Here is a 25202-nt window from a genome sequence, read left to right on the forward strand (position 1 = left end):
TCCAGAACTCAGGCTGACAAGCCAGCAGTTGGTAGGGACGGGCTGTTAGGGTTGGTGCATGAACACCAGGAAGCACTGCAAGGCTCTGAACCTGACTTTTTTGGGGATTTTTTTACGCTTCAAGTCTCAAATCCATTTGTCTTTAGTGTTCAGACTTAGGTCTTGTGTTGCTATTGCGTTTTTTCTGTGAAATGTAGACTATCGGTAGCATCCTTGGGACCTCTTGTAGGCAAATCCTGGCTGTACCCAAAGTAAGAGCCTAACGCTGAAGTGATGCATGTGTGCTCCTCTTTCAGGCGTGCCTGACAGAAGGGATGATCCTGCACAGTTATGGCATGCTGCTGCCCTGTGGAGTAGACCAGTTCCACGGAACAGAATATGTATGCTGTCCTCAGACAAAAGTTGTGGATGAGGCTCTGTCCAAAGAGGAGGAGGATGAAGATGAGGATGAAGACTATGATGTTTATAAAAGGTGAGGTTCTGATTGCTGGTGTGGATGTCAGCAGCTCTCTGGGAAGTTGCTGTCACCAGTTTCATGCAGTGACTCCGTGGTGGTGAGGACTGAGAGAATTTCTGTGCTTTTGAATTTCCCAGGGGAGCATCCTGAACATGAAAAAACCTTGTAGAAGGTTGACTTTGTAATGCTCCTTTTACTGGAGCTAAACAGCCCCTTCCTTCCATCCTTAGCCAGTCAAAAGGACTGATTGCTACAATAGGTTTGTAATCCCAAGCATTTTAGGCTTTCACTTACTGAAAAGGAACTGTTAAAAAACATATTAGGAATCCCCACTAAGCCAGAGGCACGGAGTAGCTCTCTAGCCTGTAAGAGCAGGCATGTCTGTAACAGGAGAAGTCCCATTGCTGCAGCTGATGGGCTGATCAACAATTGGTACATTTATTTTCCCATCTCTTGTGTTTCTAAAGCAGATGAAAAGAGAATCATTATTCTGTTACATCAAAGCTTGGCTACAAAGTGGTTAGCATTAGCTTAACTCCCCTAACTTAACTGTATCCCTTCAGTGAGTTCCCTACAGAGGCAGGTGTAGAAGATTTCACAGGAACAGCTGTGGAGGAAGATGAAGATGAAGAAGATGAAGGGGAGGAAGAAGAGGACGTGGTGGAGGATCGTGATTACTATTATGATAGCTACAAAGTAGATGACTACACTGAAGAGACCACTACAGAGCCTAGCAGTGACAAGGCTGTTTCTGAAAAAGAAGTTAGCAGCGATATGAAATGTAAGTCACATTCTAGCCTACAGGCCGCTCAGTTCCTTGTATTCTTGTTTGCTGTCAGTTGGCGATAGGTTTCTGATGAAGTCAATAAATGCCACTTGGAAGTTTTATTTGCCAGATAAGTTAGCAAACAGAGAAAAGCTGATGATGCTTATGTTTCAAGTGTTGAAATTAACTCTCTAGAGCATGGGCCATATGTTTCTAGATAAACAGCAGTTCTGCTGGCAGAAAGCCCAGTGTTTGGCACATTGAGCAGGCACCTCCATGAAGGTGCAGTGTTGAGTCAGAAAATAATATCTGCATCTGCTAATTTTGGAAAATCTTAAGGAGGCATTTGGGGTACAGTACGAATCCCTAATTTTGGGTGATTGCCTTGAATTTGGTGTTTTATACCCAGATTACAAAAAGGAAGCTTGAAGTGTAGGGGCATATTTTGCAGAAATGGCGTTAAAGATGCCCTCTGGCCATTTGAGGTTGAGGAATATACTTGGTGCTCCCCTTCTAGTCTCCATGTTAAACAATAATAGCCTTTGCATAAACCCTTCTCCTTCTTGAAAGAAAGAAAATTAACACAATTGCCTCACTTTTATTATATAAACATTTCCAGTAGCTTTTGTTAAGCAGTATGTGCCATTGCAGAGGGCATCTGCTGATTGTGTGGTGCTTCAGTGTTACACTGCCCTATCCTTTGCCTGTAGAAGTATCTGCAGAGGAAGGAGGATGGGGAGAGGGAATGAAATTCAATTAGCTACAGATCAGTGAATTGTTGCCAGCAGTTCTTGCATCTTGCTGGTAAATCGCCAGCATGCTGCAGATAATTTCACTTGCTGAAACACGGCTTAGATCATATATGTACAGGACTGTTACAAATCTGCAGATGTCGAAACAGACTTGGAACCATTTGAATGGGGTGTCTGTTTCGGGGGTACGCAGTCTGTTTTCTCAAAGTGCTGTGAACATTTGCTAACTTACACAGTGTATCTGTTCTCTTGCCTCAAAATAACCCAGCGGCTCCTATTGCCTGCTTATTGTAAAGCAGCCCACATGCCATGGCTACCTGGAGTTTCAGTATTTACTGTGTAGATGTTTCAAAACTTGAAAACCTAACAGCTCTGATTGTCATGGCGATCGTGTTCCTTGTGCTTAGCCTGCCTTCTCACTTGCTTTTATACCTCACCTGTAAGATGTGAAGCATCAATCCAGGCAGAGTGCAGTGGAACAGGACATCACTGAATGCTTTAAGCAGCCCTAATGGGTTTTCTTTCCATCATGCTGGTTTTATACAGTGGAGGCTCTACCATTGGGACACTCAAGACATAACTCCAGCATCAGCAAAAGAGATCCTTGCTGTTTCTGCCACTAGCTAATGTGAAATCACTCTTGCAGATGAAAGCTCCATGTTGAGACAACGGCTGCTGCACGTTTGCCTCAAAGCAGGACGTGCAGGCCCTTCCCTGAGTAGTGCTGGCAACCTTTGTGATGGACACTAGTAAAACCTCACAAATCCCCCCAAAACGGACACAAGCCCTTTGAAGGGCTGATGAGGTAGCGATGCTGAGGCTGGCACAGGTGCCCAGAGGAAGGTGTGAACTAGAGCCACCACTGCTTTGTAAGTCGCTTGGCGAGGCCTGTGCTCCTCACTAGCTCATGTTCTAACCCGTCTCCACACAGCTGTCTGCTCCCAGGAGGCGATGACAGGGCCCTGCCGGGCTGTGATGCCTCGTTGGTACTTCGACCCTAACAAGAGAAAGTGCATTCGCTTTATATATGGAGGCTGCGGAGGCAACAGGAACAATTTTGAGTCAGAGGAGTATTGTATGGCTGTGTGTAAAAAGATGAGTAAGTCCTGCCTCCCACTGGCCCTTTTGCAGCTAGCCACTGTCTGTCTGGCGTTTGGTGTCTCCTCCTCCTTGGCTGGGTCAAGAGAGGATACATGTGTAGCCCATCCTTTTGGTTCTGGTGTCTGTCCTTTTGCAGCAGTCTCCTCTTGTCTCTGCTTCTTGAGGTCTTTAGGTTTGACTTTCCTGGGGAAGGTGGCTCTGGATGTATTCTTTCTGTGCTCACGGTTGGTTTGCAGCTCTTACCGAGGGCTTAGTTATCTTCTGGATTTATCGCAGGGACCGGGGGCTGTCTCTACCCTCTTGTTATGAAAACACGTAGCTTGCCTCTTTGTGTAACTGGCTTTTTTTTTTTCCCCAAGTATGTGGAAGAAAGCACTTGCTTTCCCCAGTTATATTACCGTGCATGTGTTTGACTAGTCAGTCCTGAAAAGCAAGCTGCTACTCGCCATTCTCCTGGTAGTAGGCGTTCTCCTGCTATTATATTTTGGGCAAACATCAGTGAAGTAGTATAGAATTCAGATTCCCACTTTCAGCTCAGTTTGAAATATGAATCGTGACTCAATCCCTGCATTTTTGAGAGCTTGAGGTTTTTGGCACCAATTTCAACTGGCTTTTATGTCAGATGATAAAACTACCAAAAACATTTTAACCTCCTTATTAATCTTATTGTTGAACTCCAGCACTTCCACTTCAGCTACCATTAAAGCCTTTTGAAAGGCTTTTTGTGTTATCTGGGGCTTGGCAGTCTGACTATACAGCCATAATCCTGTTTACAAAATGGGCTTCATGCAAGTGCTTTAGATTGGGCTGATCTAACTGAAGTGATGAAATAAAAGATGCGGATGTCAGGAGCTTTTTGTACAAAAGTTTGTCCTGTTACAGAGGGATTTGGGGCTGGAAAGAGTTCTCTGTGTCAAAGCCTGGTTCAGAACTGCCATGAGTAGGCCCAGAGTACAGTGCTGGTCTGTCATTGTCCTTGCACACAACAATAATGCCTATGTTGTATGTCGCCAGTATTTCATGCGGTAATTCTTTCCCCTTTTCCACTCCTCCTTCCCTAGTTAGGACAGAGGATTGTGGATTCCAGGGCTAAACTTCTTAGCCTTCATTCATGCTAAAGCGTAAAGAATTTTTTTCTCTGAAGCATTCTGCCTTTCAGTGATGTCACAGATTTTATCTACCCAAATTAATAAAATGTTTGAAGGGTTGCCTTAATTTTCCCTTTCTGCCCTCTGTTAAAGGGCAGTAACAGAGTGCATCCTGTTTGCCACAGATCCTTTGAGAAAGAGCTCTGCAGTGTGTAGTGTAGCACAGAACCTTGGTTCAGCTTTTCTCGAACGGCAGCATGTGGAGCACAGACCTCCTGTTGTGGATTTCGCAGGCGCTTGTAACTGTCAGTTCTAAAATTTTATTTCTCCCCTTGTTGGATTTGAATGTCTTAAAGATACAAGCCGTCCAGATTATTGGACAAGTCAATTTGTCTCACTGAGCCTCCTCCTGTTGCTGTCTTGTCTAATATCATTGCCTGTTAGTTCTGTATGGTGCATCTGGTAGAGAAGGTAGGCTTGAAGTGTAAAATATTGGGTAGTGTTTTGTGCAGATTTATTGTCAAGCTCCCTAATCACATTAATGATGTCTGGAGCCAGCTTGTCAGTGAACAGCTAATGCACAAAATGTCATTTAAACTATCCAAAGCCAATGTGAAAGGGAAGAGGAAAAAAAATAAAAGTTCTTTATTCTGCAATCCGAGTCATTCTGTTGCTGGAGCTGAATAATGCTCGTCTCAGAACTAATGAGAAGACTGAACAGGTGCTGGTTGCCGCAGTGCATTACTGTGTTTGGGATGATGTAACTAACTGGTGTTGTGCAGTAAATTGGCAGCTTAGAGATACAAAAATGGACTCTTGGTAGGTGGTGGTTCAGTAAGCTCAGCCTGCCAGATTGTTAATGCTGCAGGCATGGAGATTCCTCTCCCTACCTGTCTCTTACAATCCAGGACCACAGATTTCTGAGCCCCCACTTACCTGTACCCTCTCTTTGCAGTGCCAACTGACGATGTGGATGTGTACTTTGAAACCCCCGCTGATGACAACGAACATGCTCGCTTCCAGAAGGCAAAGGAGCAGCTGGAGGTCAGACACCACAACCGCATGGACAGGGTGAGTATCCAGATTTAGCCTTTTTTTTTTTTTTTTTTTTTTTACTGCCCTGCATAGTTGCTGCCCATGTTCTTATGGACAAGTTGGTGGCAAAATGTCTTTTCTTTCCAGTCACCAGCTTCTGTGAGTTTCTTACAACGTAACCACGCTGTGGCAGTTAGATTTTCACTTCTCCAAAAATCAGACATAAATTTGTGTTATGGTGATATGTTCTGTCCTTTTCTTGTCCAGGTGAAGAAGGAATGGGAGGAAGCAGAACACCAAGCCGTAAATCTCCCCAAGGCAGAAAGACAGACTCTCATTCAGGTAGGAGTTGAAGGACCTAAAGAAAAAAGCTACTGGTTCTTGGCCTTCATCTTGTCAATAAACTAAATGAGAGATGCTCGTATTCTAAGCTAAAAGATGACTGAAATGGAAGAATATCTTTCCTCTTCTGTCAGCAGTTGCCTTTTAGAGGAGATTTGATTGAATTGCATGTTTTGTTCTTAAAGCTGGAGATGATCTGATACTGTGCCAGGTCCTTTCCCAAGCCAAGTAGTAGGAAGCTATCTCATCTCCTGAGCCTAGCAACAGCAGAGCCAAACTGTAACCTTAGACCTTTGGCCTGCATTGCACTAACCAGTGGCCTCCCAGCCCAGTTCAGATTGGCCCTGACTCTCTGGACACACATTTCCTGTTTGGGCAGACTTAGTGAAAACCACTTAGACAGCAGATAAAGCTGGTTTGCTGCCAAAATGCCAATCTTCTGTCTTATGATTAGAGTTCAGTTAGACTATGAAGTTAATCAGGGATATGCTTTGTATGGGATTGTTAGAGGCCGTGACAAACAGGTGAAGTTCTCTCAAACCAGTATACAGCTAAGTGACTGACTCCAGTTCATAAGCTCACTTTGGATTTTATACTGGAACACAGTTTTCTCTCTACATTATTTAGCATAAGGTACCTTTTGAAATCTGTACAAGTCAAAAAGAGTTTTCCATTGTCTGATGAAATACAGCAACACTTAATGGATTCTTGTAGTTTGTTTGGAGATGCTCGTTATGACCTTTCTAATAGCATATATAGAGATTTGATCTGAAGGAATGCTGATGAAAAGACCCATCTGCGAATTCAGATTAATGTCTGTAGGGTGAAGGGATCTATCTTGTTCATGTTTTACAAAGTTGAGGGCAAGAGTTAATACTGGCATTCATTCAGCACAGTTTGGGCTTCCTACCTCAAAAATGATCTTTATCTGCAAGGGCCATATGCCTTCTTCAGATTTTTGAAATGGATTGTGAAGGAAGTTTGGAAGGTAAATTATCATTATTTAATTTGCAAATGTGAAATCTGCATCAGCATCTGTCAGTTCCCCTCTCTAAACGTCTCAGATGTGCAATGTGACAGACTCCATTTATTCTAAGGAGGTCCATGAGTGGGAGATACTGACGCATACAGTGTTTCATTCAGACTGTTCCCTATTCCAGCACTTCCAGGCAATGGTTAAATCTCTGGAGAAAGAGGCAGCAAGTGAGAAGCAGCAGCTTGTGGAGACTCACCTGGCTCGTGTGGAAGCCATGCTGAATGATCGACGTCGGATTGCTCTGGAGAACTATCTGGCTGCCCTGCAGGCTGACCCACCACGGGTGAGTTCCTTTGCATGGGTATTTTACAGTGGGGTAGTGCTGGGAATGGCTTGGTGAGAAAACTGACTGTGGTCTGCTGGGGAAGAAGCTGGGAATAGGTTCCCAGTAGAGCTTTTTCCCATCATGGCTGTTCCTGCTGAACAAGCGGTGGGTCTCCTAATTGACCCACACTACTTTGTCTGTTTAAAATCCTTCCACTTTGTTTAGTGCTCACAGGGCACAGTGTTCTGAGTCAAACAGGCTTAGGGTAAAGGGAAATTACGTAAGAGGTTAGCACAAATCTGTCCAGTAGCAAAGCAGGCTTATGTCTCAAGTGCTGTATTTCAGTTGTGATTTTTATTTGAATCAAATGGATTTGAACTCCTTCCCTAAATCCTACAGCCCCACCGCATCCTGCAAGCTCTGAAGCGCTATGTTCGTGCTGAGAACAAGGACCGGCTGCACACCATCCGCCATTACCAGCACGTCCTGGCAGTTGACCCAGAAAAGGCTGCACAGATGAAATCTCAGGTATGAGAATGTTTCTATCAAGAGAGGCATTGTTATCCAGCAGTGGCTCTCAGAGACTCTAGAAGGCGTGTGTCAAGTCCTTACACTAATTTGCTGGGTACTATAGCAACTTGACATACTTGTGTAGAGATCTCCCATTCTGTCTGCATATTGCCTGTCACCAGATACTCTGTACCATTTTCCTTGGTACATGACTCGGTGTTAAAAATCTGAGGATTGAGATACTGCCTTGGAACATCTGGTTTTAGCTGTGGATTATTGCTGCTCACAGTAGCAAGTCCAGGGATTAGAACTAGTTTGGTGTCACTTTTGTGTTTCCTTTTGTTGGGCATCCATGAAATTGTTTGCTGGGGACTTGGTCATCTTTGAACACACTTTAATTTCTTTCAGGACCTTCTGTCTAAATGACCTTTTCATGACCTTCTGTCTTTCATTTCTTTCAAGGCCTTCTGTCTAAATTTCATTAGCTCTGTTCTTCATGATAACTGTGTTTTGGGTATGTGGGAATTCTCTTGTGCCTCTGCAGAGTTCTTGCCTTGTTTCCATGCATAACCCTTGCCAAGCAGTTTATCATCATTGCTAGCTTTATTCAAAGGTCTGTTTTGATGAGTTTATTTTGTCTTGTTGCATTACATTTTACTCCTGAATAGCCAGTAAGTCACTTTCCTTCTTCTGGATAGTGTATGTGAATATGCTGCTTCAAATGGGTGTCAAACCTGGCCAGTGTAATTGTAAGAATAGATGCAGATACAAAGCTTCTGGGTTATCTCCTGATACCTGTTTTTAAAACACTGCTCTTAAAATGGTGAAAGATGTACTGAAATTTCCAGCTAAGATACAAATTAAGAATGGCGTGTTAATGTGAAAAGATTGTTCAGAAGGGCATGTCCTTTCAAAAGTTCAGAGAGAAATAGAGAGAACTGACTGCTCGGTTGTTATAGCTTTAGATATGTAATCTGCATTTTACCAGCCACAGTTTGTGGCTGATCCACTGCTTTGAAATGTCTTTTAATTCTTTAGTGTATGAAAGATCTGCAAGAGCCAAAATGAATGGAGAGCTGCAAGGAGACAATGCAATTGAGCACACCCAGTGCTGCCAAATGGAAAGAAAAAATGCTTTATTACTACTCAGCTGTCTAAGCAATAGATAGAAATACTGTGGTTTAAGAGTAAGACTGGGACTAGAGTCTGTTCATGTCACCTCTGGTGAGGCGTACAGTAACATTGCATTTACTGTCCAGAAGTGAACTTCACACCTGGAGATGCCTGATCACATGGGTTTCATGCTGATTCCAGGTGCTAGGTGCTAGTGGTGTACCTTTCACTTTTGTCTCTGTTTTTTTCTGCCACTGATTCTTGCTTTCTGGTTGAGCTGCACACCCTCAGATATAATGGTGTAACTGCGATATTTACAAACTGATGTTTGGCTCGTGATACAGAATATACAATAGTATTTTCACAGACAGTTTAGCATATCAGATGCAGTCCACCCTGACCCTTTGTTCTAATGCTGCCAAAGCCCAAGGGGGGAGTGTGTGAACTGTATTCTTAAGCCAAAACCTAAACAGTCCTTAATTCATTCTGAAGGCTGCAGTGTCAACAAATCGACATGCGAGGGATGTGGGTGGTACAGTTCAATTTCCATTCGCTTTACTTTTCAGATGCACTTTAAGCTCCTCAATCGATTCTTTTGATTGACAAGCTGCCACATGTAAAATTAAATTGCTTTCATCCTTGCTCTTAAAGGTCAGGTACACGTCAGACTATAAAACAGGTCCATTCAACTCCTTAGCTTTCTCTAATATTTGACTGTTAATGTGTTTCTTGGTCTGCATGATCCCTGATTATGCAGCACCCTCTGCAGGTCAGGTTTGACTTCACCAATGAATTTAATATGCTAGGAAAAAGTGATTTGAGGTTGCATAAGGTTTGGATTTATGCCTCAAACGAAGGGAGAAAGCTGTTGCAAGTGGGGGCTGTAATGGGTGTCAGACATACACAATGCCACTATGCAGAACAAAGGCACCTTTGTTCTGAAAACAGAGGTGATAAATAATATTGTCTGGTCCCTTTGCAGTTTTTTTTTTTTTTTTTTTTTTTTTGTAATCAGGAATGGTAATCCGTTTTAATAAAGCACTTAATGTGTACTCACTGTATGCAATGGATTATGACCATATCTGGGATATGGAAAATACCAGGTTCAGTGCTTCTAACAGAGGGCTGGTTACAGCAAGAGTCAGCTGAATCCTCTTTCTCTTCCCCAACCTTTCCCAAAATACTAAAAGAGCCATGTACAAATAGCCAGTTCCAGTGAAGTATGAAGTGTTGGAAAGCATCAGTCAGAGTATTGAACTAGATGGGCCAGCAGAATGGTCTCATTCTGTTGTCTGTCATGGCAAACCCACCAGTAGTAGATTTGTTATTAAATAAGTGGAGTATCAGTACCAGTCAAGTGACTGGCAGCTTTTGCCCACTCCCAACACATTCTTGTACATTTGCAGGTGATGACACATCTCCATGTGATTGAGGAGCGGATGAATCAAAGCTTGTCTCTGCTCTACAAGGTGCCATATGTGGCTGAAGAAATCCAGGATGAGATTGGTAAGTGTCTCTGTGTGCCAGCCCCCGTGCCACAGTGTTAGACTAGGATCTCTTATTTCAAGTGAAGTAGATTGCAAAAAGATTACTAACACCCTTGAAGATACCCTTAGCAATAAGCACTTGGGTCTAGGTGTAGGTACTTCAGGGCAGATATTCCCTGGGTTTTACAATGCAGTGAGAATAGCTTGTGCTAAGAACTTCACTGTCTGCGTAAGAAAAGTCAGCAACAGTTGGAATAGCAAAGCTCTCCTTCAAAGGCAGATGAAAAAAGATCCATAAAAATACAATGCGTTCCTGTTTTATAGGATTTTAATCCCTGCTTGCCAAAACCTCTAGCCACATCAAACCTCTGGGCCCTTATTAACATGTTTTTCCAGCCAGCGCCTTTACTGAGGATTCCAGCTGAGACTTGAAAGCATAAAAGATAAGATATCCTGGCAACCCAGAACAGTATTGCAGCTCTGCATCGGCTAGGTTCAAACCATCTGTGCCCCTTCCTGTTCTTGCCAGGCTTCATGCAGTCCGTGTAAGATTTCCTCTGATTCTTTCTAGATGAGCTGCTTCAGGAGCAACGTGCAGACATGGATCAGTTCACATCCTCCATTTCTGAATCTCAGGTGGATGTCAGAGTGAGCTCTGAGGAAAGTGAAGAAATTCCCCTGGAGGGCAAACCTTTCCGTCCATTCCAGGTGAAAACCTTCCCAGCCTTGCCTGAAAATGAAGGTATGTAGAACTGGAAACTTGGGTTCACTTGTTTTTACAAAATGTAGGCACTTTTTCTTAACTGGTAGCTCAGCTCAGTGGCACAGGATGCTCCATCCCTTCGGGTCAGTTAAGAGCAAAGCAGTAGCCCCAGCAGTACTCCTCAGACTTCGTCCATTTGGCAGAGGCAGTGCTGCTTGTACTTTGCACTGAGCTGCTCTCTTGATTTCCTGATTCTGTTCGTTGCAAGGCTGCTTGGTATCTCCATTTTGCAGGGAGCGTTAAATTTTTGCTTTGTGGCTTGATTCTGAAATTCATTGTCAATCCTTAACCAAAATGTTCTCATGTAAACCTTTGTGCTGTGACCTGCTGAAGCGCCACAGGATCTTTTTTTTTTCTTTCAATATGTATCTATATTTTTTTTATCAGCGGGTGTTGACATCTGGCGTGTGCGTATTTATTTTAAAAATGCTTGAACAGAGTCCTGAGCTTAAAGAAAGCTGTGGACTAAAAGCTTTCCCAGGGACTGAGTCAGAAATCATGCGCAAGCCTTTTTTCCTTTCTCTCTTAATCTCCTTTCTCTGCTATTTTTGTTTTTGTTTTCCCTCCTGCTAGATCCTCAGCCGGATTTGTACCATCCAATGAAAAAAGGTTGGTTCTAAGCTGCTCCCTCACAGTGCTTTCTATCACTCTCCTACCTTCTCTGTGTGCTTGGTAGCTTCATTTTAGTTCCATACTCACCTTTATTTTCATTTCCCTGCCCTCATTTAGATCAGTAACTTTCTGTTTTGTTTGTTTAGGCCTAGTGATAAAGAAATAAGCTAGTTTGAATATCCAATTGGTTCTGTGTTTTCCTCTCTGATGGGCTAGCAAGGTGCCTTAGAATGCATAATTAGTTTCTGTGCCCTCAAGAAATTGTGGGCTTAGCAGTCTGTCTGAAGCCATGCCATATTTTATATCTCTTTTATTTGTACTCGTGGTCAACAATTCTCAAAATAAACCTTACATTGCTGGTGGTAAATAGTCCAGAGGCTATTCTGCACGCTGTGGAATCTGTACTTGCCACCTAACAACAGCACTAAACTAGGAATGAGAGTGCCCCCCCAGACATGGGGTGTGTCTCCCAGCTACTTGTCCTCATAGGTATTATGGAGTACAGCTGCTCTGGGACAGGTAAAGTAGGTGATTCCTTTGTGTTTGTCTTCTCAGCATCCCCTTTTCAGAAGTAGCATCTCTCCATACGAGCCAAGTCCTGTGTGATTACACGTTTCTCCTTTAGCTCATTATCGATTCTGCAGTAACAGAGTGCCTGGCTAAAAAGGGTCCGACTGGCCCTTAAAATGGACATAGAAATATTGGTGGTAAATCCTTTGTCAGAGATACAGCCTCAGGTAAAGATCAGGCCCAGCTGATCTGCTAACAGATTTGGTTCCCAGAGCAGAAATGGGAGGCTAATTGTCAGAATACTTTCGCAGAACAGTGGCACGTGAGGTGAGCATGGGGAGTAACCCAGTCATTTTCTTTCATCTGTCTTTGGTTCCAAATATGTCGTGCAGAATTTCAAAGCAGAGTAAAGGGTTTTGCTAATAACCATTTAATATGAGCACAAAGAACTTTGTAATGTGGTGAAGGCCAGGCAGCTGAACGGTTTTCATTACCAGTAGTAGTTCTTTACAAAGGTCACCTTCATCCCTCTTGTGGAGCAATTCACAGCGAAGTCAGTGCACTGACTGCTCTGGAAAGAACTGTGACAGCCTTTACTTTGATTCTTGGTTGGTGACTGCTGTGTTGACTTAAAGCTGATAAGCATAAGCTGGTCCTCTCCCCATTTGGGTAAATAAAAGAGTTTCTGATGATTTGGGGACTAAGATTATATCCTGTGTTTCCTTCTTTGTCTTTTCATTGAATTTCACAAAGGGCTGCTAGGGAGTTCTGTTTTGCGTGTGTGTGTGGAGTTTGTTTGTTTTTTCTTTTTTTTTTTCCCTAGGAAGTGTATAATCTAAACTGTGCCTTAGAGCTACATAGAACTAGGTCTGTTATTTGGTACAGCGCGCTGTGACAAATAGCAAAGCTCAGTGCAGCAACTGAACTCCCAGCCCTGGAGACTGTTACGTTGGCTCCTGAGAATTGAATAAAGCAGCCATAGGCCAAAAGCCGGCACAGTAGTTCTCTTAAAAACTATTTCTGGTCTGTCCAGAAAATCCAAATCATTGACTTTCATAACAACATGACCTGCTTCAACAGCCGTGGGAAATCAGATGGGCAGTCTTGGCTGTGCTTGGAATCTGATTACTGTCTCCAAAGAACTATAGAGGAAAAAGGGATGCAGTAAAACCCTAGATGCTTCTTTTGGGAGGAGCTGGAGTGAAACATTAGTTTCCTTGGCATTTTTGCGCAGTAAGAAGCTTGTCACAGTAAAAACTTGCCATGGAGCCAAATATCCTTTCCTTTGCATCTCATTAAAGAACATGTGCCAATTTCAGCATGGGTTGACATAATGTCTTAGGCAACCTGCAAGCTCAGCAGTTTGTGGAGAGGTGTATGCAGTCAGTGTTAAGTGCTGTAGTGTATTTCCCCTGCCTTATGCTCCTCATTGGAAGGACCCCGTTGTGCAGGGCTGACATTTCACTGTCCTCCTGCTTTTGTTTTAGGGAGGCGTAGATGTTGTGAAGGACATTACATTGTCCGTACTGATAATGGAAAACTTGCAGTCTCCTAACTTGTTATGTTATGTCAGAGTGTCTTGCATCAGATTGTTATTGATCTGATCTTTCTATAAATGCCTGAGATCAAAACAGTTTATGCAGAGCAGCTGCCTTCTGTTAATTGATATTCTTCTCTTCAGCCTGTAGTAGTTTTAGCCTAGAAGTGGGTGAGTGATGTTCTGGTACAAAGGCTAGTGAAGTACTTTGCTCCTCCTTTGCCTTGGGATTTATTGTTTCTGGACTTGTGCCAGCTACGGGACAGAAGCTCATTACAGAGCTGTGCTGGTTGACCTTGAAATTCTCATTCCCGAGGCGCTTGCTGATGTACTTGATTTCAGAAGAATGGGTGATGCTGACCATGCGGTTGAAAGTCTTCCCTGCGTGCTGGTTGTCAGCAGAGGGGAGATGTGCCTTTCCATTGTGGGGTCATGCGGAGGTGGTGGTGACCCTGGCTGACACTTGCAGAAAGGAATTGCACGCTCACAATTTGTGTTACATGTTGCCTTGGACATTCTAACAGCAGTACTTATAACCGTATGGTATTTCTGGATTTACACTTCAGCCTGTTTTGGTGAGTCCTGTCTGCTTCTCTCATTGCCACCTCATTTCCCTTCATTAACAGAACCTCCCCAATCACTTGTCACTGTAGCATAGCTTATGAGCTCCCCTTCTGACACAACAGCATGAAGACAGCTTAATAATCAGCGGTCCATGCAGTTAAACGCACTAGCCATGGCAGCTCTACAAAGAGTAGGTAATCCTTCCTAAATGTCACTAAGGGCTGACTAATGGTCCTTGCCTTGCTCTTTTGGTGCAGGTTCTGGCATGACAGAGTTGGATGGGCTGATTGGCGCTGAAGAAAAAGTGATTAACAGCAAGAACAAAGTGGATGAAAATGTGGTGAGCCCTCCACCTTTATTTTGTAAAGCAAAGCCTGCCGTGGACACTAATTAATAGCAGTGGCTTATTTCCATGTCTCCTTCCTGCTAGCAGAATGTCAGTGTGTTCATTATCCATATGGTGTGGGGGAGTCAGTTTTCTGACTATTGTAGGCTCTTAATACTGATTAGCATCAGAAGGGTGGGAGGGTGAGGGAAGGAGAGAGATCTGGATCTTTGGCAGTCTGAGCTGGAGAAGTGTCTGATTTAGTAATTGCTTTCCCAAGCAGAGACCCTTTGATACACCTTTATTTTAGCTAGGTAGCTTTCTGTCTGAGTACACTGAATGCTGCTGCATTCCACCTGCCTTCCCACATACTTTTCCTAGCAAGGTACATCTCACCTTCTTGTAAAGGTACATGACCCAGTAGGCAATTAGCTTTATATGCAGTGTAAAAAATTCACTAGGTCATAGTGGCAGCTGTCTTGCCCAAGTTACCTGGCTTAAAAATATATGTATAAAAGTGACTTCTCGGAGCCTACTTTCAGAATCATTCTATAGCCGTAAGTTAGATCTTACATGACAGAAAGCTGTGTCCAAGGCAGGACCTGCATTTTTAATTCGGGTCTTTAGTTTGAGGTAGTCTAGGCTTCCAAATGGTTGCAGTCAGTAGCTCAGTTGGCTCTAAAAGCTGGAGAAGATCCCACGCTTTGGAGAGCAGGGGAAAAATGGTAGGTGGTTCTGAGCTCTTGCTTGTATGCATTAAAGGTCTCTTGTCTGGTTTCATACTCCTTCTCCCACCTGTTTCTTACAGCTCCTTTCATAAAACGCTTTTTGTGACTGTTTTCAGGTAATTGATGAAACCCTTGATGTGAAGGAAATGATTTTCAATGCAGAGCGTGTTGGTGGGCTGGTGGACGAGCCGGTATGTACATGGCTACTGCATCTGGTGATTGGTGACTTCCTGAAACTGGATTTTGGTTCTTGCACATTGCTGAATTCCAGGGATTCAATGTGTTGACGCTGCTATGGCAAGTCATGCAGAGCATAATGCAGGATGGCATTTCTGCATGAAGATCACAGTAAAAACATTAGATGCTAACTTGACTCTTTTGTTGCAAAAGCGCTTTGTGGGGTATGAAAGCAGTGTGAGTCAGTGCTTGTCCAGAAATGCCTAAATGGGGAAACGACTTTGTGTTCATTATCCTTTTGACAGAAAGGGATGAAATATTTACACTGCCAAGTATAATCGGTCGTGCCTCGATACCACAGATGGCTGAAGACCTTATTGGTGGCCTCCTTTCAGGTCTGCATTTAGCAGGGCAACTCCCACATCACTCCTCCTCTACCTGCTCCATTGTTTTCTTCCTTCCAGGATAATGACAACTCGCTTCGTGATGACTTCAGTTTCAGCAGCAGTGCCCTTATTGGGCTGTTGGTGATTGCTGTTGCCATAGCTACTGTTATAGTCATCAGCTTGGTGATGCTGAGGAAGAGGCAGTATGGGACCATCAGCCATGGAATTGTGGAGGTGAGAAACCACTCCTGCTCCATCACAGAGTATGAAAATAGTCAGCATTGAATCACATGTTGTGTGTAGGGGGCGAAGATGGCAGTAGCTGCCAAGACATCAACTGCTCTGCTCCTAGCTAGATGGGACTTAACTCTGTTGAGGCTGACATCTTCATCGCTTATTTATTAGCATGCAGGTACCACTTGTCAGTGTGCCATGCTGGGACCTGTCACTTCACAGTTGTATTTGCTTATCACAAGGAATTCAATTAGGCTTCCCTGTCTGGCTCGGGATAGGATTTAACAGTAAATGAGCTTTTCAGGCGATATCTTTAGCAGGGGAGTCAGTCAGTCAATCTATAGTAATTTGTCCTCCCAACTAATACAGCAACTATTAAGAGCGTGGTAAGCTGAACACTGAGAAGCAGTTTTTTCTTAATCCTTCAACTCCCAATATGCACACTGCTAATGGCAACTTAATGGAGTCTGAAGCAAGGTGTTCCCCTTTGATCAAGTGATGAGGGAAATTATAATGACCTCTCTAATGAGAGAAATGGGTCCCAAATTTGTAATGTTAACTAACATATTACAGATCTGGGGAGAACATCTCCAAAGGAGCAAATGCAGGCAGTAGGAATTAACACCTGACCAAGGGATTCTGTTAAGCACATTATTTTTGTGATTTAGCTTTTTTTCTGTTTACCACTCGGCACGGTATTTATTTAGCATTTGTCAATTAGCTCTACTTAATACGAAGTAAGGCCTGTGAGTACCTCCTCTGAGCAGTAACCATCTGGTCTTTCTAAAGGTTGACCCAATGCTTACCCCAGAAGAGCGGCATCTGAGCAAGATGCAAAACCATGGCTACGAGAATCCCACTTACAAATACCTGGAGCAGATGCAGATATAAAAGAGATGAAGATACAACAGCCCTGACCAGAAAAGGAACAGGGCGGAGGGCCAAAGTGGTCCAGCGTTTTGGATCAACTACTGACCAACAGTTGCTTCAAGAGGACTTCATCTTACATTCAGAACTCCTGGATCATTAAGACTATAATTACTACTGTAGAGTTGCAATTTCCATTCTTTTAAATGGGTGAAGAAATGATAATATAACAATATGATATATAAATCTCCTTAAATGGGAAAAATGGATCTATTGCAGATATTTGACTGAGATGTAGTTTTCTTTTTTTTAAATAATCTGAAAAATACCAGTTCCGTTGTACTGTTGTCTGATACAAGCTCTATATATATAAAATGGGAAATGTTGATTTTTATTTCTGATAGACCACCTGTATATTGAAGGTCATTTGTACCAGCCCACCTTGTAAAAAGGAGACAGTTGTGGCTCTTCAGTCATTCTGGCTTTTATATATAAAGCAGTATTCTTTTTTCTTTTCCTTTTTTTTTTTTTTTAAGTGAATTTCACTGGGAGTTGCAAAGAGATTAATTTAGGGATAGGAACTATGACAGCATAAGCAAGGAAGCAATTTGGAATGGTAACTAACAAAAATCCTTATAATGAGAAAAAAAAGAAAAAAAAAAAAAGAAAAACCCATCCTCATACGCCAGTGGTGTGCACCCTGCTGCTTAGCAGGTAGGGCTCTAGGAATCAAGACTCCCTGGAGGCAAGGAGTTAAAAGGCTTCTAGCATCTCTGTTTATAGTTATTCTAGTGGAATGTTAGAACATGGTTTGTGCATACTGGGGTCTGCACATTCCCCTTTCAGATTCAGTTCTGCTCTAGAGTTGGAAGTTCCTGGTATTGAATTTAAATCCTCCGTTCTTGAACCAGTTTCCTTCAGTACTCACCTGGCATTAACAGCCCCCTCTTGCTACTACTTTCTAATTTTCCCCAGCTCTCCTGCCTCACCAACATGGTAAGTAGTTAAAGAGACGCAATGTTTTCAGCCTTTGCATCTCTTCCAGTGATGTTGGGCCAGAGGCACGGCTTTAGGTCTTAGCCCAGAAATGACAAATCACTGCAATAATCAGCACCTTGGGAGCTGATGAACGTGGAGTTCACTTCAACTGGGGAGAGAAGAGGGATAAGTTGAGAAAGGGATACTGCCTGCTTTAAGGGAAATTGGATGCATAGGCCCTGAGAAGAACAAAAAGGGTATCGTTCCACTCACCATCATGTCTTTGTAATGCTTGTATAGTTGGTGTTAATGCTCACGGCTTTTTTAAATCTGGAGGTTCTGGTAACCTGTGGTGTATTTTTTCTATTTTTCCTGTGACTTTACTTTCTTTTCCCTTCCATGTCTCTTCCCACTATGCACAGATTTACCTGCAAACTCCTTAGTGTGGTCTGTGGGGAATGTACAAAGTTTAAACACATCAATAAACACTTTAACTTCCAGATGGTTTCTTTTCTTTATTCATGGACTTCCTTAGTTTCCCTCTCCTCCCACCGTGCCCTTGCCAAACCTGTGGGGACCTTTCCCCACCTCTTTTCCCACCTCTCCTTCACCTCCCATCTTTGAAGGATGTGCTGATACTGAGATTGTCTATTCCGCCCTGCCCAAAGTTGTTTGTGGCACTTCCAGATCCTGCTGAGCTTTGTGGAGGGAAGGAGGCATGATACTAAACCAGTGCCCAGGACTCCTGAACAGTGTTATATCCTCACGCTGCAGCTGTTAGACACCTGAGCACAGGTCAGTTAGAGCTGTGGCTGCTGTTTGTAATCTGGCTCTTTGCAGGAGATGTGAAGTGGTGATAAAATGCCAGAATCGCTCCCTGGATGAAGGCAGCCACTGGCACAGCTTCTCAGGGGAGCAGATCCAAAGCTCCTTGTGAAGAACAAGCTGTTGCTGCTCCTCAGCCATCCCCCTGCCCTTCCTAGCTGGCTGTAGGAACAGCTCCAAGTTGGAAGTAGGGGTGCTGCAGGAGATCTTTGAATTCATGGGTTAAGAGGGCATTCAAGGAGCCAGCTCTCAAATGGTGACACAACTTCATTGAACTCTTCCTGTTGTTGATGGCCAGATCTGAAATACTTTGAAGGTGTAAGAGCCAATGGCAATAATTTGCTAACTGTAATTAGCACTTACTGTATCGCTTTTAATATCTATTTTAGGAAGGGAACTTGAGTCTTTGGCTCAACTTTTTATTCCAGAACACCTAAAACTAACAGCCTGTAAAGCTCACAGCTGTCCCTGCCTCTGTCTGTCATTTCTCTTCTATTTTCCTTCTTTGAAGTGTGACCTTGAGCACAAATTTCTCCTCTCTTGCGTCTCACTGAAATGTCCGAAGAGTCATTGCCATTTGAGCACTGTTTTTGGAAGCCAAGAGACGGATTTGATCTTCCTTTGCATTGACCTGAGCAGTTCCCAATAGGTCTGAATGAAGAGGGGAAGAGGAGGTAGGAAGAAACGTGAAGGTTTAACAGCTTTGAATAGGAAACGATCGTGTCCTGTTTCTCCTTAAACGTGGGCTCCTCGGTTTCACTGGAACCTCTATGTTCTGGCTAAATTATTCAGACTGCAGGAAAGAACAGATGCTGTCCTAGAAAATGCCGTCTGTTGGCTTGTCACAACTACTTGGGAAAGAGTTTTGATTTTTAACTGTAAATTTCATTTAAATGATGCTGGAGCAAATCTCAAATCCAAAGCTGTTTCTCGGGCTGCACCCGCAGGTGGGATGACCTGAAAAAGAAACAAATTATAGAGGCTGTGGATTGAATTCCAGAATTGAATTTGGGCATTATATTTTTCCTTCAATAAATTCTATTAGACCTACAAAATAAATATATCAGGCCTGAATCAAAGTCTATTAGTTCCATGCTTTGGTGCGCACTGCTGAGTGCTCAGGATCGATTCTTTATGATGGATTTTGACTGCAGCTCCTGAAAAGTAAAATGTTTAAAAATGCTTGCTAGAACAGTGCTAAAGAAGAAGTGCTAAAACATCTCCCAGCTGATACTGGTATCAGCCATGCAAATGAAGGGCAGATACTGGCCTTCATTTGGGAAGTGTCAAAACTTTCATCATGGTAAGACACTTAAAATTACATGCTCCAGAGCACAGTGGAACAGTTTATTGATAAAAGACAGCCTTGCAGAGTGTTTCAGAAAGTTGCGTGGCAGATGAAAGCTGTGATTTGAAAACCTTTTAAGAGGAGCTATGTGGTCCTCCCTTTCCGAGTGCGTTGGCAGAATGAAGGATTAAGGTGGAACTGAATCCTCTCCAATTTGTTCTGCTTCTCCCTAATGCAAAGGGCAGACCTGGGTGCACTGATGGGTGCTGAATGGAGTTAAGCAGGTGTAGGTAGATGGGTGAAATGGGTAGCAGATTCCCTCGGGTGCCCACAGCCTTTCAAACCCCAGACCTTCATGGGGTACAGAGATGATTCCTGGTGTGGAAGCACGCTTGCTCCCCCTGTGATGATGTGTGTTTCTGGGAGAGTTGAGCAATGCAGTTTGCCTTGGTCATCTTGCTTGGAGCACCTTGTGTTTGTGTTTTGCTGGCAACGACGTGGTTAAGTAAAAAGGGTTTTTGCTGTACAGGGTTATGTCTTTGGAAACTGGGAACACGGAGCAGAGGAAGAAGCGCTGGATCAGTTTGTCTCCTTATTGTAAATCTGTTCATTAATAATTGCTTTTCTGAGGGTGTGCAGTGGGGTAATGTACACAGGAACCACTCTGTGCACAATGGTAGGTGGATGTAATGTGGGCAGATTGATTTCACCAGCCTCGCTTGTTTTTAATGTGGAAAGCAATACTTACTGAGATGCACACAGAGCATGTTTTCCATTCTTAGCCCTGGTCAGCTGAAGAGATTGAAGGTGTTTTTGAGGGGAGAGGCCCAAGCACATGGTGATGTGGTGCCTTCCCCTGTGCTGCTTCATCAAAAAGAAACATTAACCTGGAGCACATAAAGCCTCCGCTTTCCCCCTTTACAGCTGTGATGGCCTAGCACTGAGCATTGCTGTTCCTGGGAGCCAGCTGTAGATCTCAAGGTTAGCGCAGTGCTTAAAGTTGGTGTCAGCAGGCAGGGAACTCTTTGTGTCTGGGCTTCTCCAGAGCAGTCGTAACTCATTATTTGGCATCAGTACTCTACTGAGATGGCAGAGGCTTTTATACGTGCACAGCAAGGGTCAGACATTGAAAGCAGATGAGCTGGGAGAAAGCCCATTTTTATAGGACATAATAACACGTAGCTGGCAAGCCGAGTAATAAAGAGTAAGACAGAGAAATTGAGGGCAAGTGGAGCTTAATGCTGAAGTTAGGTATTTTGGAAAGTGTGAAAATAGTTAAGCTTTTGAGAAACGGTTGGCTGCTGGAGATGAGCATTGATCTCGGAGCTGTATGCAGGACGGCAACTAGGCAGAGCGGTAATCCTGACCCCACAGCTCCCTGCCCTGCTCTATCCACGTCGTGCTGGCTCGGCAGCGATTTCTCAGCCGCAACAAAAAGCCGCCTGTGCTCTCGAGCCTCAAGCCCCCGTGGGACCACGTGCAAATCACCTGGCTGCGAGCCTTGGCAACAGCACGGGATGGAAGCCCAGGGGAGCTGTAAGGCAGCAGGCTTGAAAGCCGTTTCTCCAGCGCGTGAAGTTAGGACATCCTTAACCCGTGCAGTGCCTGGGATGTCTCCTCTTGAGCTCAGCTGGTGATCCCAGCTGTGGGGCAGGCACCAAGCAGCAGCACTGCTGCAGATGTGGTGGGGAGGCTCTGCTGAGTGCAGCAAACAGTGGAGATGAGGCATTGCTGTACGTACCTGTGATTCCATCCTGCAGGAAGGAGCAGGTTAAAAATAACAAGAGTTTTGCTGTATTTACCAGTGACCCGTGGGGGGCCTGTGCTTTGCTGCAGGAGTACTTAACCTCTGGCCTGTGGGCTATCTGTGCGGTCTGCCAGGACAATTTAATTCTGATTGTTTTGTTTCGAGCAGCTCTTCTTTCCCGAGAGCAAGCTGGGAGCAGGCAGGGGACCGAATGAGGCACTCATTAAATAGCATCAACCAGCCTCTGGATGGCATCTGGGAGGTTCTCTGAGAGGCTGCCTTGCCTGTTGCCAGCAGCACACTGAGCAAACCCAGTGCTCAGCTGTGTTGGACTGAGGGTGACGGGAAAGGCTGGGGCCTCAGGTGAGCAGTCCCATCTCTGAAAAGGTTGCCGTGATGCACAGCAGTGGGAGGGGGTAAAGACTCTGCAGTAGCAGAGTTAAGAGCTGAGGAGATAACTGAACACGGTCCAGGAAGCTTAATATCCTCTTCCAAAATTGCTAGCTGTACCAGGAACAGCTTGGGGATGTTCCTGTTTTCCAGACTCTTGTGCTTCCCTGTCCTCCCTCCCTCGGCTTTGTGGGACTGTGAGTGTTGTGGAAAAGTACATGACTTAGCCTATTTGTTTGCCATGCCTTTGCCTGTCCCAGATGGTCCTTTTGTTCTTGATCTGAGACCAGAAGGGGCAGGGGCAGCCAGTTTTACCTGTGAATTTTCTCTGTAGCATCCTCCAAGTCCCCGTTGTCTCCACGGCAACAGAAACTGGTCCAAATCCTCCCTCCTGTGCCTGGGCTCCTGGCCACCCTGCAGGCAGCCCAGCCCCGGGATCTCACCGTGCCCTGCTTTTCTCACCATACCCTGATTTTCTCACCGTGCCCTGCTTTCATCTGGGAGCGAGGATTCCCCAGGAAGGTGCCCTCAGCCCCTTGGCCTCCTCACCTGCCCCCTGTGAGCATCAGGGAGCACTTGTGTCCTCCAGCTGGGGACAGCACGGACATGCAAAAGCCTCGCAGGCCTCTTCCAAGCCCCTGCCTGCACAACTGTGGCTTTTCCCTGCCTGCCTGCAGAGCAATAAACGGAGGCTTTGCTCTGGTTTAAAACCACTGCTCACGTGGGCTGTGCCTCGCTGCTCCTTGCAGGAGGCCATGCTCCGGGGGAGCAGGAGGATGCGATTTCTGCCTGTACCGCCAAGGCTGCCCCTGGTGCACAGCCTGCTTGCGTCCAAGACTGCAGCACACCGTGGGCTTTGCCAGGAGCTCCGGGTTTTCTTCCATCCGAGGAAGAAGAGGACACGTTTCCTGCAAGAAATTAAGTTAATCACAAAACAAAAAGATATTTTACTTCACCTATCAGCCGTGGTGATTGCAGGGATCTGCACATAGCTGTAAAGCTGAGAGGTGTCTTTGGTGCTGTGGCCTTGAGACCCTTGGCACTTGGCACAAATTGCTGAGCCCAAGATCGTGCCAGCTAGCGCCGCTGCCTGCTGGGATGGTGTCCGTGCAAGCCAGCCTGTGCTTGGCAGTGCCTGCTTCAGCGCTGCCACGTGATAGCAAGCCCTGCCTTTAGCAGGGCCTCTTCACCTGCTCTCCCCTCTGGGCTGAGGAGTTTTTGGGGAGGTGATGGCAGGAAGAAGCCTGGGTGCCCTTCGGTAGCCATTTGCTCGTGGGCTGGCTGGCAACACAGTCCCCTTGTACTGGCAGAAACAAGTATGAGCTTAAATTGTTAGGGCTGCATCCGAGCCACTATCCAGCCCCCTCCTGTGGAGGAGGATTTCCTGATGGGGTTTGGCTAGTTGGGGAAGCCCAAAACCCAGCTGAATGATCTGTGAGATGGAGTCAGGGTGGATTTTTAAAATTTTTATCTTTTTCTTTTTTCTTTTTTTCTTTTTTTTTTTTTTTTTTTTAAGCTTTGGAGCAAGGGCCTGCAGAGAGTAAGGGGTGTAAAGGTTTTCTGAGCAGATGGAGGCAGGGATCAGGGCCTACAGGCTGAGGTGGGCCCGTGGTGGGCCGGCTTCTTCTGTGGAGCTGTGCCCAGTGCCCCCAGGCCTCGACTGTGAACACGGAGCAGTCCTGCAAGCAGCAGCAGAGCCAATCTGGATAAAAAGAGGCATTATTATTCAGGCTTTTTTGTTGCTGGGTGGCTCAGACAGCGGCTGTGTTGGGTGGATTTGGGCCTGTGGTTTACGCAGCGCAGCCTGGCACAAGAACAGAGCAAAGCCGAATCTCCCCAGGCTGGCACTGTGTCAGCCAGCACAAGGTGAGCGACAATCAGTTCCTCCAGCACGGTGCCTTGGCAGGGAATAATCCTGCAGCTGGTGCAGGCTCATGGAGAAATGTAGGTTGGAGGGGACGTCTGGAGGGCATCTCGCAGACTGTTGTGGAAAGGGATGGCTCCAGAGTCAGACTGGGAGCTCAGGGCACTGAGGGTAATGCTGCTTGTTCTTGCAGCTGCTGCCTACCCTGTCTGTGGGTTTGGGGGCACAAAAAATTAGCTGCATTATTATGTTGGATCAGTAGAGTCTGAAGGAGAATTCCCTTGTCATATTAAGTGAAACCTTTTTCTTCCTCTGGGCAGATGCACTTATTAGTGTGCATCCTAGGGATGTCATCCTTGTGATGCTAGACCTGATTTCAGTGTCATTTGGGGAAGCTGAGTTTAGTGAAGGGTCCCGGCTGTCAGTTCTTGCTACCTGTTCTCTCTAATCTAGTTTACAGGCCTCAAGACTTGGTCTTGCCCTGGGAAGAAGTGATTGTGGATGTGAGCTTTCAGCAGGTGCTGAGGTCCAGAGGAAGCAGGTGTTCCTCACGTAGCTTCTTTGGGGAACAGCTCATTGCAACACAAGTATTTCCATGCTGGAAAGCTGTGGGCAAGGCAAGGGTCCAGCTGTTTTCTGCCAGGATGTGTTTATGATGGGGGAAAATTGGTGGGTTTTTGCTTCTGGGCTGAATTTTGCAGCTAATACTTGCTGCTCCCGTGGAACTGAGCATCAGCTCCAGCCCATGTTGCTTCTCCAGAGTGGTACGGCAGCTGCAGGGTCATGCAGCCTAGCTGCAGCTATGCCATTTATTTAACGTGATAATCCCTTGTGAAAAGATGGTGTCCCCCTCCCCATAATTCTGGGAGGTTTTTCTTACTGCTGTCTGCTTGTTTTAAGGGTGAGGATCAAGAACATCAGGGCCCTGTGAAGGTGTTCCTGCTGTGGGTGGTGAGGCATTCTTCATTTTCCAAGGTGACGTGCCAAGAACTGTAGGCCAGAGAAGAAACCGAAAGGTCCTTATATTTTACTTACAAGCCTGTTTGCTTAAGTTTCTTTGTAAAAATAGATAACACTTGAATTTCTTGTGAACCAAAACTATTAGTGGCATTAAATCTTCCTCAGAAATCAGTTTTCTGTCCAGCACAGCAGTGGTGCTGTGCTGGACACAATCAGGTATCATTAAGTATCATGACATATCATTAATCATTAGCTCTTGGTTTAGATGTTTTGGACAGTGCACTTTTTCTTTAGAAATTGGCTCACTTTGAAGATATTTTAGTATCCTGTTACAGCTCTATATAGCTAATACAGCAAGGGGGAAAGGACGGAGCCTGTCCAGCAAAGCTCTGCATCTGTCTTTTCTTTTAAATGTTTATTCTTTTGTGCTGAAGCTTCAATTTCTGCTCACACAGAAGATATTTCAGTTTTTTACTATGTATGCATAATGATGTT

At 44.7% G+C, this 25202-nt stretch overlaps 1 protein-coding gene across 5 annotated transcripts in view; it reads left to right on the forward strand.

The window, feature by feature from the left end:
• Positions 1-18133, forward strand: part of APLP2 (amyloid beta precursor like protein 2) — a 47804-nt gene extending 29671 nt beyond the window's left edge. Inside the window, exons 5-18 of one of the 5 annotated variants that reach the window (XM_068659570.1) lie at positions 297-472; positions 1021-1238; positions 2907-3074; positions 5120-5235; positions 5467-5541; positions 6702-6860; positions 7242-7370; positions 9872-9971; positions 10524-10694; positions 11289-11324; positions 14196-14278; positions 15108-15182; positions 15633-15788; positions 16578-18133. In XM_068659570.1, coding sequence (XP_068515671.1) covers positions 297-472; positions 1021-1238; positions 2907-3074; positions 5120-5235; positions 5467-5541; positions 6702-6860; positions 7242-7370; positions 9872-9971; positions 10524-10694; positions 11289-11324; positions 14196-14278; positions 15108-15182; positions 15633-15788; positions 16578-16679 — 1764 coding nt within the window. In that variant the 3' untranslated portion in view covers positions 16680-18133. The remainder of the gene's footprint in view (positions 1-296; positions 473-1020; positions 1239-2906; positions 3075-5119; positions 5236-5466; positions 5542-6701; positions 6861-7241; positions 7371-9871; positions 9972-10523; positions 10695-11288; positions 11325-14195; positions 14279-15107; positions 15183-15632; positions 15789-16577) is intronic. The other 4 variants (XM_068659571.1, XM_068659572.1, XM_068659573.1 and 1 more) reach the window with 4 other exon arrangements.
• Positions 18134-25202: the final 7069 nt, after the last annotated feature.

This window comes from Anas acuta, chromosome 23, assembly GCF_963932015.1.
Source record: "Anas acuta chromosome 23, bAnaAcu1.1, whole genome shotgun sequence".
Classification (NCBI taxonomy): Eukaryota; Metazoa; Chordata; class Aves; order Anseriformes; family Anatidae; genus Anas; species Anas acuta.